Genomic DNA, 15,054 nt, shown 5'->3' on the forward strand with positions numbered 1-15,054 from the left:
AACGCAATCCTTATCAAACAAAACAATTATAAAAAGGCATTCTTTTTCTTGATATGTGGGAGAAATTTGAATATGATCAGGGTATTAGATGATATTAAAGTATTATTTATTTTGTTAGATGAGATAATACCATTGTGGTTAGGTAAGAGAATACTGTTGTTAGTATTATTATTTCAAATGTATATCAAAATGACATGTCTAGAATTTGCTTTTAAACAATCCAGTCCTCTCTCCCCACTAAAACGCAGGGTGGGGTGGGGGTATTGATAAAACAATTACAGAAAAATGTTGATAGTTACTGAAGCTGGGTGATGGGTACATGGGGTGGGGGTTTGTTCCCTACTTTTGGGTATATTTGAGAGTTCTCATATTAATTATTTTTAAAAAGAGAGAAAGAAGCAGTTTGGGCAAAAAGAGAAAGAGGAAGAAGGAACTAGGGATGAGAATAAAAAGGAGAAAAAGTTTGGAAAGTTGCTGTGTTTTGTTCATGCCAAACTCAGTGACTCATAAGGAAGATGAATTCCTATTTCATTAGGACCTGCACTTGTGCAAAGGATCCTAATACTATATTTCTTTTTTTTTGGAATAGTTAATTCATAATAGGAAACGTAAAAAGAAGGCATTTAAAAGTTTGTTAGTTAAAGCAAGCCAAACCAACCCCATATATGAGATAACAAGATTATTTTCATACCCTGGTTTCATAAAAACCCTGCCAAAATGGATCTGAGCATGAAGATCAATGTCCAGCACCTGCTTGAGATAGTCCTGCAAACATTAAAAATAATCACTTTACTTTCAAACATTTTAATATTAGACTTTCAACACTTTAAATGAACATTAAATTAATTTATAAGATTGAAATGAAAAGAAACATCTTTCTTATTTTAATGAAGTTGATTTGCGTAACACAATATTCCTTCATTCCTCATTTATCCATTTATTCATTCAATAAATAGTCGCTTAACACTTGGTATATGATGAGTACCAATCTATGTGCGGGGGCATACAGCCTTGAACAAAAGAGACAACGTCCCTGTCCTCATAGAAAGTACATTCTAGTAGGAAAAGTTAGATAAAAACAAAACAACTACATTAATGTATAACATCACTAGCTGGTGGGTTGTTTCTCTTCTAAGATAGAATTTTATGTCTGAGGAAGGATGTTAACAAATATGTCTTAAGTTGTGCCTGGGCAAGCAACCTACATGTATGTATCCTACACCATTCTGCTTAATGATCTTAAAGCCATATACATTCCTTGAAGAGAGACTTGAACATATGTCCACAGACTTGAACATATGCCCACAGATTATTTAGATTTGTTAAATCTAAATAACTCAACTAAAATGAAAAACAGGAAGGGAACTCTAAAACAGAAAGTCAAGGGAGTTTAACTACTCCAACTTTATATTCTAGTATTAAAAACAAAACTAACCTGTGGCTATGACCAACCCACAGATTCCCAAATCTGATCTTTGGAAATGATATATAACACCGCTCTGCAGCTGGTGTTGTAGACAGAAAGAAAAAAATTGCAGTCCTTAACATTTCTCTTAAATAATACAAACCTAGCTAGGTCTATTACTAAATTTTTTGGTTTACTAATCTAAAAGTGAGTCCAGTAACCTGCCTACATTTTAAATATTTCACAAGCTATGAGGTACTTTTATTTGTAAACATGTGTTCCCTTCTATCTCCACAGCCTCAACCAACATCATCTCACTCCTTGCCAATAGTGCCACCCTCCTCCTGTGGGGAGAATGAATTACAGGCACGCACCAGCACGCCCAACTAATTTTTGTATTTTTAGTAGAGACAGGGTTTCACCAGGTTGGCCAGGCTTGTGTCAAACTCCTGACCTCAGGTGATCCACCTGTCTCGGCCTCCCAAAGTGCTGGGATTACAGGCATGAACCACTGCACCCAGCCATATCATCTTTTAAATATCAAAGATTCCTATATTTTCTAGTCCCCTAGTCATTGTTCTCATCCATCTCACCCGGCCACATTCCTCTGTATCAATCTTTCTCTGCGTCTACATTCTAGCAAGACTCCTTCCTTCCTTCCTTCTCCCCTGCCCCGCCCCCCTCCCCCGCCCCCGCCACTCTCTCTCTCTCTCGTTCTCTCTTCTTCTTGAGACAGGGTCTCACTCTGTCACCTAGGCTGGAGTGCAGTGGCATGATCTCGGCTCACTGCGACCTTCGCCTCCCAGGTTCAGGCAATTCTTGTCCCTCAGCCTCCCAAGTAGCTGGATGGGATTATAGGTGCATGCCACCATGCCTGGCTAATTTTTGTATTTTTAGGAGAGACAGCATTTCAACATGTTGGCCAGCCTAGTGTTGAACTCCTGGCCTCAAGAGATCCACCCGCCTTGGCCTCCCAAAGTGTTGGAATTACAGACGTGAACAAACACATCTGGTCGGTTTTTCAAGCTCTTGCCTCTAGTCTTTGAAAATGTTCTTCTTTCTGCCTTGAATACTCTTTCTACCCCACTGTCTATCCCACCTTCATCTTAGTCTCAGTCATCTTCTCAGCCTCCTCTGAACTCCAAAGACTGGGGGACTAGATGAAATACTGATTATTAATTAACTAACATATTTTTCATTTTGAGGTTATATTATTAGATATAATAAATTTGTAAATGTTACTTACATATTCTTGATGAATTAACTCATTTAAAATAATAAAATGTCCCTCCTAATATCTAGTAATCCTTTTTACCTTAATTTTCTCTATTTGCTCTACATGAAAATGTATTATAAGAAAAGAAAAAGAAGTCTCTCTGTTATCAATATAGCTACACTATAACTTTTTCAAATCTTTTACTTTCAGTTTTCTATGTCTTTATAAGCAGTATATGATTAGCTATTTTTAAAAAAATCCAGAATGACAATTTTTAACTGAAGGATTCAGTCTATTTACATTTAGTATAATTTTTCTTTTCTTTTTTTTTTTCTTTTTTTTCTTTTTTTGAGACAGAGTCTTGCTCTGTCACCCAGGCTGGAGTGCAGTGGCGCAATCTCGGTTCACTGCAACCTCCATCTCCTGGGTTCAAACGATTGCATGCCTCAGCCTCCTGAGTAGCTGGGACTACAGGCACATTCTACCACATCCAACTAATTTTTGTATACAGACGAGGTTTCATCACATTGGTCAGGCTGGTCTCGAACTCCTGGCCTCACATGATCAGTCTAACTCAGCCTCCTGAAGTGCTGGGATTACAGGCATGAGCCACCACACCTGGCCTACATGTAGTATGATTACTGCTATATTTGGGTATAAAACTATCACTGTACCATTTGTCACTTCTGCTTTTGTTTCCTTCTTTCTTCTTCTATACGTCCCTTAGGATTCATAAAATATTTTTTATTTAATATTCTTTCCCCTCTATTAGCTTGTTAGTTACATATTCTTATATTATTATTTTAGTAGTTGTTTTAGAGATTATAATATGCATCCTTGACTTATTACAGTCTACTCATAATTGGGTTTTTAAAAATCACTTCCCAGACAATACAAGAACCTTAAAATGTATCAACTCAATTTATGCCTTTCTACCTTTTATGTTGTTGTGTGTATATATTTTACATGCATTTTAAGCATATACATATGTGCATGTATATGTTTACATTTTAAGTATATGTATTTATTGTATATATTTTCTACATATACTATGTTGTATATTTTCTACATATACTATGTTGACAATATATACTTGATATTTATATATTCACTGTATAGTATTTATTTATATTTTAAGCCTCACAAGGCATTATTATTTTACACAATCAACACTTATTTACATTTGCTGACATGTTAACCCTCTTTAGTCCTTTCTGCATTTCCATGCTTCCATAATCCTTCTACCTTAAAAACTCTATTTAGTCTAGGTCCGTACAGTTTCTGTTTGGCTGAAACTGTCTTTATTCCACCTTCATTTTTGAAATAAATTTTTGATGACTATAGAGTTCCCTATTGGCAGTATTTTTTTCCTGCACTTTACAAATCCCAGTCCATTGTTTTCTGGGTTCCATCATTTTCATTTCAATCATTTGTTAGTTTTATTGTTGCTCCTTTGAAGGCAATGCGTCCTTATGGTAAAATTTTCTGTCTTTGGTTTTCAGTAGTTTTGCTGATTACCTAGGTATGGTTTCTTTCATTTATCTGGCTCGAGATTAGTAGAGCTCCTAGAATTTCTGGCTTGATGTCTTTTATTGATTTTGGAAGACTCTCTGCCAATATTTTAAATACTGTTTTTGCTCACTCTGTCTCCCCTCTCCTTCTTAGACTTCATCTACATATATGTTTGACCTTTCACCATATCCCATGTGTCTTTTATGCTCATTTCTAAATTTTCTATCCCTTTTTTAAAATTTCTATTTGATTCTTACGAATAGATTCCAGTTTTCTAGTGAAATTTCCCATTTTGTCATCACTTTTTCTTAAACATATAATGGTTATTTAAAGTCCATGTGAGACAATATAAATATCAGCATCATTTTTAGGTCTAGTTTATCAATTGTTTCCTATCTTAATTTTTAGTCATTTTGCTCTATCTCTGACAGGTCTGGTAACTTTTCAAATGGAAGCCCAAATATTAGGTATGAAAAAGATGAAAAGGCTTTGGACAATGATATATTCCTCCAAAAAGAATTTCAGGTCTTCTGGCAGTTAAGGAAAACTCAAATTGTCTTCATCTAATCAGGGATTGAGATAGTTTGATGCTGGATTTCAGTCCCTGTGATGGCTAGTTGATCTCCAGTTTGTCTTTATTCCTAAAGCATAGCCCTTCAAGGGTTTAAACTGAAAGCCTGAGATATTTACCAGGGCTCCTTCTCTATAACAGGTCCTGAACTCATAAGACTGATTAAAATCCTGCTTATTTCATTAGCTTCCTCGCTATTTTTTTTTATGCTTGGCTTCTTTGCCTCCTGTACTATTAGAGCTCTCACCCCACCTCATTCCTGGCTTAGGAATTAGTAAATGCTTTGAGGAAAAATATGGTGAAGAATTCCAGTTTTACTTCTCTGTGGTTCACTTTTCTCTGGGATCTTAGTGCCTGGAATCCTGGCTGTCTTGGTTATTCTCTTCAGACATCTGCTTTTTCTTTTCTTCAAAAAAAATTTATATAGTTTTTATAGATGTTCTTGGTGGGAGGATTGGTCCAAATATGCTATTCTATCATAACAGAAGCAGAAATCTTCAGATCTTTCTTATATGCTCTGATAGCACTAAATGCTTCTAACATTATGCACTTAGGTTATAGAGCAACTGCTTTGATAGCTGATACGTATCCTTTGTTAAACTATAAAGTTCTTGAGAACAGGAACCTTGTCTTTTATATCTCTATCTATATCATGAATCCTTAATGAAGAGCATACACCTTTCACTCATTCATTTGTTAGTGCACCAAACATTTCTGAGTGCCTATTACGTATTAGGAATTCCATATGTGCTAGGCATTTAATGGTAAAGAAGAAAGACATAGTCCCTGACACGAAGATATCCTGTTATATTTTACTGGAGAGAAATAGCCAAAAACAAGTAAACCAACAAATAAAATAATTACAATTTGTGGTACATGCTATGAAGGAAATAAGCAGGTGCTGGGATAGAAAATGATGAGGGTGTGGAGAACAGGAAAGTTCATTTTAGAAGAGGTAGTGATATATTAGCTAAGCCTTGAAGGATAAGAAGGATTCACGCATGTGAATTGTGGAGGGAAGAGAATTCCAGAGAAAGGGACATACAAATGAAAGCTTCCAAAGTGGCAAAGCGTGCATAGAACTGAAAAGGCAATGGATGGTAGTGAATGAGTAGGAGAGAGGTATAAGCTGAGTTTGAAGAGATAAGCAGAAGCCAGAGTTGCAGGGCCTTGAAGGTTATGATGCAGAGTTTGGAAAGCTGATGCTTATGTGTTTGCTAAATGAATGAAAGTATTTTATTTTTCTTGCAAAAATTGTTTTTAAAAATAGCCCTTTTCATTCTTTTTGAACATGAAGGAGGGCTTCATGCTCCTGTGACAGACAGAAAACTGGTACCAGACATAGTGATAAAGGCTGAGAATAATCATTGTTCTTACATTTTTGTTTACCTATTGAAGCAGCAAGGATCTTTGTCTGATATTCTGAACCCCAGAGTCAGATGAGAAGAAGAAAAATGAATGGATGAAGGAATAAGTCTCTTTCTCAACTGAGGTAAGGAGAAACACCAGTGATCAGAAAAATTGTGCAAGACTTTGAAATGGGCAGAAAAGAATACTGGGTGTCCAGTGCAACACCCACTTTCTGGTTGTGTTTTTCGGCTATTTTACAGCAATGAAACGGAGTAAAACTGATGGTAAATGCAATGGACTGAATATGTCTCTCCCCACCCTCAAATTTGATGTTGAAACTCCAATCCCAGTGTGATGGTGGGGGCTCTGGGAAGTAATTAGGTAATAAGGGTGGAGTTCTCATGAGTAGAATTAATGCCATTATAAGAAGAGGCCAGAGAGTTAGCTAGCTTTCTTTCTGCCATGTGAGCGTAAAAGGAGAAGTCAGCTATCTGCAGCCTGGAAGAGGGCCCTCACCAGAACCCATCCATGCTGTCACCCTGATCTTAGATTTCCCAACCTTCGGAACTATGATAAATAAATGTTTAAGCCACCCATTTTATGGTATTTTTTGTTATTTTGAGACAGGGTCTCATTTTGTTGCCTAGACTGGAGTGCAGTGGTGTGAACACAGCTCACTGCAGCCTTGACCTCCCACCTCAGATTCCTGACTAGCTGGGACTACAGGCAAGCACCACTATGCCTAGCTAATTTTTATAGTTTTTGTAGAGAGGGGGTTTTACCATGTTGCTTGGGCTGGTCTAGAACTCCAGAGCTTAAGTGATCTGCCCACCTTGGCCTCTCAAAGTGCTGGGATTACAGGCGTGAGCCACCACACCTGGACTTTCGTATTTTCTAAATAGCAGCTTAAGCTAAGACAGTGAACACTTTTTTTTTTTTTTCACACGGAGTCTCGCTCTGTCACCGGGCTGGAGTGCAATGGCACAATCTAGGCTCAGTGCAACCTCTGACTCCCTGATTCTCCTGCCTCAGCCTCTTGAGTAGCTGGGATGACAGGCGCACACCACCACACCCAGCTAATTTTTGTATTTTTAGTAGAGATGGGGTTTCCCCATGTTGGCCAGGCTGGTCTTGATCTCCTGACCTCGTGATCCACCCACCTCGGCCTACCAAAGTGCTGGGATTACAGGCGTGAGCCACCGCGCCCTGCCAGTGAACATAATTTTTACCCAAAGAAATGTAAATGAATTCTGCCCAGTGGAGATGTAATTGATTATTCTGTGGTGGGTACAGATCCGTTTTGCATCTATTAGCAAATTATTTCAGCATTCTTGATGACCTGATTATCTGGGTAATCAAGAATGCTGAAATGGGTGTGTTCTTTGAATTCTCCTTTGAATAGTTCATAACATCTTACTTATTTGCTCGTTGTTGAGTTAAAGAAAATCTTGGAAACATGTTCATTTTATATATTTATGAGATTCATAATTTTTTTACATAGGCAAACATGTAAGATTTTAAAATATCATATAAAATTTGCTAAAAGCAATTGATCATTTAAAGAAAAATCATAATGATATAGTGAAGGTTCAATAATATATGTAAATATGACATTTATGGCAAGTGTAGCACAGATGTTGAGAGGGGAAAAACAGAAGTATTATCATTGTAAGATTCTTATACTATATATGAAGTGGTAATAATATCACTTCTAGGTAGAATATAGAAGTTGTACATACTATGAACACTTATGAAACAACTGAATTTATTTACAAAAAGGAGGTATGGTGAGTAAACCAAGAAAGGAGACAAAATCAAGATTAATGATTTTATCTATAAAAAATTAAACTTTAAAAATTCCAGAGGCTCCACTGAGATGCTCCATTGATTCATTGGACACAGCCAGTTAAACTTCATTGGCAGAGAAGTACACTTTATGAGTGGCTTAAACCTGGGTACAGGCCAGGCGTGGTGGCTCAAGTCTGAAATCCCAGCACTCTGGGAGGCTGAGGCAGGCAGATCACTTGAGGTCAGGAGTTCAAGACCAGTTTGGCCCACATGGTGAAACAGCATCTCTATTAAAAATACAAAAATTAGCCAGGCGCGATGGCGTGCGCCTGTAATCCCAGTTACTTGGGAGGCTGAGGCATAAGAATTGCTTGAAGCTGGGACGCGGAGGTTGCAGTGAACCAAGATCATGCCACTGTGCTCCAGCCTGGGAGACAGCACGAGACAATGTCTCCAAAAAACAAAAACAAAAACAAACAAATGAAGGGTACATCTTTCCTTGGTTCCTGCAGTGAATTCCAAGCAGCAATACAACTGTAACTTTGGTAACTTTTGGTTTCTCAATTTTGGCCTCCATATTCATTTCGGTTCTGTTTTTGTTTCTGCACACAGCCAATAAGGTATTGCCCCTTGTGGCAGGAATGATTAGGGATTTGGTTTTGCGGTCTAATCATTTGGTGATCTCTGTAAAAGGATGATACACATCTATTTTTTTTTTTGGGTAAGAGAAGACAGAGAATCTGACTTATTAGTCTTTCTTGTTTATTTCTCTTATTGTCAATTCTGAGACCAAATCAATTAAGATTTTTGTGCCCTCTAGGAAAGAAAATAGTTCTTTATTACTGGACTGATGAATTTTTATGGTTCTGTGTTTACTCTTGACTTATAGCTCAAGTTATAAGTAGAACTTGCAAGTAGAACTGAAGCTATTGTGTTTCTTATCTGTCTGTGTGTTCATGTGTCTGTAATACAGAAAAGCATTTATCTCATTTTGTGGGTATGAAGTGTCTTCCTTCCTATTTCTGTAAGGTATTCATAAATTATATTATCTCTTAAAGGTGCCCTGTTCTAATTAGCTTAGAGAGACAATAGGTGCTTATATAAAATATTTCTAAAATTCCTAGATAATAATTTTAATTTTAATATTTTAAATATGCTACACTGAAAATATTCTACTTATAATTTTGAGAATATGAGTTCATATAATTAGGATAAATCTTTAGCAAATGAGACTAACTTAATAATTCCAGTTATTAAGAAAAGCCAAAAGCCAGGTATGATGATGTGTACCTATAATGCTAGCTACTTGGGAGGCTGAGGCAGGAGGATTATCGCTTAAGCCCAGAAGTTAGAGACCACCTTGAGCAAAATATTGAGACCCTGTCTCAAAACATACATATAAACAAAGAAAAAAAAAGAACAAACCCCAAACTTAAATAACAATAATAAAAAAACCCCAGCCATGTTCTTTCTCTTATTTACATCAATCTTAAGTATAACACAAGTATACATTTTATTTCACTTGGGTTTTTCCTAAACTTCTATAGGCTTATTTATCAAATAAGCTCACATTCCTCCTATATAATATTTAAGATTATAAAAAAGTATAAAACTGTGATCAACAAAATCAAATAATTATTCTGAAAACCTTACAATGTTAATAGTTATTATGTTTTATAGTATGTCAGTTTCAAAATAATTTAAGATTTTTATTTACTTAAAATCTTGAGCTGATATTAAATTGAATTAATAAATCATCAGATACCTAATTTCTAAGATAGGATATTAGAGCATTTATTATTAAGCATCATTTTAAGTTATTAACTTTTTAAAAAGAATATAGTTATTAACTATATAGAAATTAAAACTATATAGTTAATAACTATGTACTTTTTAAGGTGAACATACTTTGCTGGAGAGGTTGTATCTTTGGGTCATGTTAATGAATGTGTTCATTCATCTTTGCTATCCTAAGGTGTAAAAGGGATGTGTCTGGCAGTAGAAAGTTGTGTTCTTTGTGTTTATGAGCTTTGCTAGACTGCTAAAATGGTTACATATTATTTCTCAATTATTCAAGCTCCTTAGTTTTCTCTATGACATAGATATTAGTTATTTTCTTAAACATCATAATCAATATGGGTAGTTGCAATTATATAAGGAGCAATAATGACAGAGAAGTATAACTATATGTGTTCTTTTGTTTTTCAAGGAAAAATAATATTTTTTTCTTAAAGCCCAGTTCTCAGAATTTTTGGTCTCAAGACCCCTTTACATATTCTTAAATGAAAATTCATTAAGGATCCCTAAGAGTTTTTGTTTATGCGAGCTATAGCTATGGATATTTACTATATTAGAAATTAAAACTAAGAAATAAAAAAAAATTTGGTTCATTTGAAAATAGCAACAATAAAGCCATTTCATGTTAACATAAGTAACTTCTTTTCGTTTTTTTTTTTTTTTTTTTTGAGATGGAGTCTCGCTCTCTCTCGCCCGGGCTGGAGTGCAGTGGTGCGATCTCGGTTCACTGCAAGCTCCGCCTCCCAGGTTCATGCCATTCTCCTGCCTCAGCCTCCCAAGTAGCTGGGACTACAGGTTATTCTTTTTGTGTAATTTGCCTTTTTGTGTTTTCTGTTTATTTTATCTTTATTTAAAGAAATAAAAAAGCGAAGAACAAAGTTTCCTCATTTATAAACTGAGCCAAGGTTATTTACAATCATGTTACCTTCTATGTTCATTTTCAAATCTTTTATTGTTGTTTTGAAAAATTAGGTAACCCAGTATGGTTTCTCAGGTCTTCATCAAGTGCCCCATCCTTTTTTAATAACTCTTTTGACTTTGCCTTTTAAAGATCAGACAAAAATTTAGGAAAAAATATTCTCTTCTTACCAAAACTCATCTTAAAAATTTCCTAGAGGGCCTCTAGAAAATCCCAGATTTGTTTTCATCTTATACAAAGAAATGCTGGGAATAATTAGATTTGTTTGAAGTTTCATGAGAGGAGCTGCCATATCTGAGAAGAGATACTCAGTCTGTCCTAGGTTAGATTCTTATAGGTAAACTGTTATTAATATAAATATTTCAGAAATTGTTTGCTTTACAGGAAGTTCCTGGTAATTTGACAATGCCCTTGCTGTTTTACCCTCAGAGGAAACACTGATCAAAAACTTCTACGCTGGCATGGTGGTTCACGCCTATAATCCCAGCACTTTGGGAGGCCGAGGCAAGAGGATTGCTTGAGCCCAGGAATTCAAGGCTGCAGTGAACTATGATGGCACTACTGCACTGTCCCCTGGGTGACAGAGTGAGACTCTGTCTCAAAAAACAAAATAAAACAAAAACCTCAAAACAGAAAAAAAACTCTACTGTGAAATACTTACATATGTACCTCAAAAGAGAATGTTACTTATCTTCCATTCTGATATTATTGGTTATAGAAGTAAATTAAGCACAGCTCTCAAGTATTTGCCATCCACAGAGAATTTCTGTTTTACTCTGATGCTTGCCTGAAGGCTCTGCTACAAGCTATAGTCAATAGTTTATGCCCGAAACAGAGACAGATTCAGAACATTAGGGAAAAGGAGTGTAATAGGCACTTTAACATTGATATTGAGATATCAAACAATAACCTCTTGAGTACAGGCTTTTGAGGTGATACAGCTTAGGTAACTTTTATATAGTACTGAAGCAGATGGCTTCAGGAAAGCAGACTGCTAACTCAACATTTAGCAGAACAAGAATGATGTAGGACTAAGTGAAATATTAAAAGAAAATTTTTTTGTGTGTTTGTTTGGAATATTGTTGATTAGTTTGTTTGTTTGTTTGTTTGTTTGGTTTGGTTTTTTGAGACAGAGTCTTCCTCTGTCACCCATGCTGGAGTGCAGTGATGCGATCTTGGCTCACTGCAACCTCCACCTCCCAGGTTCAAGCAGCTCTTGTGCCTCAGCCTCCCACGAAGCTGGGATTACAGGTTTGTGTTACTATGCCCAGCTAAGTTTTGTATTTTCAGTAGAGGTGGGGTTTTGCCATGTTGGCCAGGCTGGTCTTGAACTCCTGGCCTCAAGCAATCTGCCCACCTTGGGCTCCCAAAGTGCTGGGATTACAGGCATGAGCCAATGTGCCCAGCCAATTACTTTTAACTATTCTAAGGCTGCCTGGCTCTAGACTTACAAAACAAATCAAGGAGCCTACATGGTTAATTAACTTTTAGTGCTAAATAATTGGGCAAACCTCATGAAACCGGCCTTTTTTGTGATCAGTTATCATCTCTGTGATTACTTTGATCATAGGCGGTGGTGGAGACACTACTAGCAAAAATTAAGAGACTCAGAAATGAACAAAAAAGGTCACTGGTGTCCAGTTTAGTGCATCCTTCTGGGTTATTGCCACCTTTCATTATCTTTGAGTTATTTAATAATTCTGTAAGTCAAGGAAAACTTATAGTAATGCATATGATTCTTTAGTTTTCATGGCAAAGGCAGATACTGTTTAACTATTGAACAAACTTTCAGTGTTTTGTAAAAATGAAACTCTTTGAAAAGGGTATGTAGGGCACGGTGAGGTAAAGGAGGGGAGAGATATTTAGGGAAGTAACTGCAGAAGAATCATTTTTCCTTGGTTGGGAAGAAGGTACTAGTCTATGAATCCAACAAGCAGCAGGGTCCCCTCCTCACTGTTTAGCAGGCAGTATGTTGGGGAAGTGGTCAGATTTTAGAAGGGATGGCTGTGAAATACACCCAAGGAGGCTAGCTGCCCTGAGGTTTCCAGCCTCTACTTGACCTTAGTGCTCCTAGCATGGCCCAAAGGAGCAAAGACTTGAGACCTAATGGTACTACAAGAATACTCTAGATGTATTCGGTGCAGACCAGTGACCAGGTGTGTCTCCCTGATGCTTTGGTGCTGCTTAAGTACCTTCAGGTTCCTTGGCATAATTCTTGGAGATAGTAAGCTCCAGTTGTGGCTTAATAAAATTTCCCACCAGTCTTGTAACATAGGCACTTAGAGTACAATTTAAATGGAATTAAATACTTTTCTTGCATACCTAAGGTTCAGCACTTAATATTCATGCCTGCTACATAATGCTTCTGAATTTTTCCTTGATTTCCCTGTCTTTTTAGTAACTGGTTTTCAGGCTTAGCTCTTGGGCTGAAGCAGATGTTCTATTTTTTATTATTTTCTTTCTGCTATGGAGGTACCCTAAATTCTTTTTGGAATTACAACTTGTTGGCTGGCAGGAATTTGCTGCATTTATGTTTTATCTCTTTCTTCCTGGTTCCTCTATCATCTCATTCCCACTCAAGGAGGTAGGAAGGGACAATTAGCAGCTCCTAAGGAATACTGTGGGATGCCCAGTTCCTAAAATTTCTTTCCTAGTAAATTAAAGGTTTAGTATAAGTATCTTATTACACAGAGAGTAAAATAAATAAAACCAATGTGTTTAACTATATTGGCTTTGTTTACTGGTGAGCAAATCCCTGGCATAACTGACATCTTTGTTAGCACTAATAGAGAAGGTTAGGTTGAGAAGTGTTCTGTCCTTACCACAACTGAGCCACAATTGCCAAGCCTATATATGCTATAAGCTTGTTACCTCTCCAGAAGTACTAGAAAAGATAAACGTTAGTTCTGCCAAATAGGTATTACCCACAATTAGGTTAATCAGAAACTAAGAGAAATTATACAAGACACAAGCCCTGGAAATAACAAATTTAACATTTAAATAGACCTGACTTCATGGTTTGCTCTTGTAATATTGAAAGTACCACAGGTAGTTTGACGGTAATGAAAACAGACACGTTGAAAATTATTTCTTTCAGCTGTGCTACAGTACAGATCTCAGCCCCTAGCCTTTGTGATCTCAGGAGAGTTCTGCGGCAATTTGCTCTACCTGGAGCTAAAGACTCTGGGAGACTTTGAGGGAACACTAATCCAGCAATTTGTCTGCTATAAGAACACCTACCCACACTTCAACACTTTCACTCCTGGATGTAATGTGAGATTTTTTTCTTCCAAGCTTTTTAGCATCTGCAGTGCTATTCTGAAAGGCTCTAACACTAAAGTTTGTGAATGGAAGGCAGGTATTCTTCTGTTCAGGTTGCTAAGTTCTAACATTTGTTCTCTGAGCCACCAGAGTTCACTGTCCAAAGAGTCAGTTTATAAATTTAGGCAGTTTTATAGCTACAAGAGGACAGAGATCAAGAACAATCATATATATAAGATCTAGTTTAAAATAAATCAAACTCTTAGAAAATATGAATTTTAGTAAAAATTGCTATGACGGTATTTTTGTAATTTTTCAGTTCAGTCATTAATGTGAGAGAAAACATGGAAAAGGATTATCAAACTCTTAGAAAATATGAATTTTAGTAAAAATTGCTATGACGGTATTTTTGTAATTTTTCAGGTCAGTCATTAATGTGAGAGAAAACATGGAAAAGGATTATCAGCTGGCAAAACATTTTATGCTGAAATATCTTTGAGCCAAAAATTAAGGTTGGTTATTTCATAAAGAATATTTTACTTTTATAACATTATTCAGTGGACCCAATAGTCATCGTAAGCTAACACATTTCATTAAGAAATGTAAACTTAGTGTTACTGAAATATTCAAATTGTAGTCTTTACAGGAACAAGTATATACCATCTACAAATAAACAGTGCTATAAAATAATGTGTGTGTGTATATATATATGTGTGTGTATATATATATCATTTTATTTATTATTATTTTTTAAGACAGGGTCTTGCTGTGTTGCCCAGGCTGGAGTGCAGTGGTGTGATTTCGGCTCACTGCAGCCTTGACCACCCAGGCTCAAGCGATCCTCCCACTTCAGCACCCAAGTAGCTGGAACTGCAGGCGCATGCCACCATGCCCAGCTAATTTTTGTATTTTTTTGTAGAGATGGGGTTTCACCATGTTGCCCAGGTGGTCCTGAACTCCTGGGCTCAAGCAACCTACCCACCTCAGCCTCCCAAAGTATTGGAATTATAGGCTTAAGCCAATGTGCCTTGCCATATTTTCACTATTATTATTATTATTATTATTTTGTAAAGAGGAGCCAAAGGAATGCCTAATCCTCCCTTTCTTCCTTGTGGGGAAGGGGAGCTAAGCATTCTTGGTAGATTTGGAACATATGGTGGGTGAATTGGTTGGCTCCTGGGGAGTCATGTTTAAATTTGAGTAGAAGGAAGGATCTTAGAGCTTTACCCTGGTGG

At 36.6% G+C, this 15,054-nt stretch overlaps 1 protein-coding gene across 16 annotated transcripts in view; it reads right to left on the minus strand.

Moving 5' to 3' along the window:
- The window catches only part of GPHN (gephyrin), a 429,045-nt gene that overhangs the window by 22,844 nt on the left and 391,147 nt on the right, over positions 1–15,054 (minus strand). For 14 of the 16 annotated variants that reach the window (XM_021941883.2, XM_031669113.1, XM_031669110.1 and 11 more), the window contains one exon: positions 692–765. The exons of the other annotated variants lie outside the window; for them this stretch is intronic. In XM_021941883.2, the coding sequence (XP_021797575.2) occupies positions 692–765 (74 nt within the window). The remainder of the gene's footprint in view (positions 1–691; positions 766–15,054) is intronic. 16 annotated transcript variants of the gene reach the window in all.

Source organism: Papio anubis, chromosome 7, assembly GCF_008728515.1.
Source record: "Papio anubis isolate 15944 chromosome 7, Panubis1.0, whole genome shotgun sequence".
Taxonomy (NCBI): domain Eukaryota; kingdom Metazoa; phylum Chordata; class Mammalia; order Primates; family Cercopithecidae; genus Papio; species Papio anubis.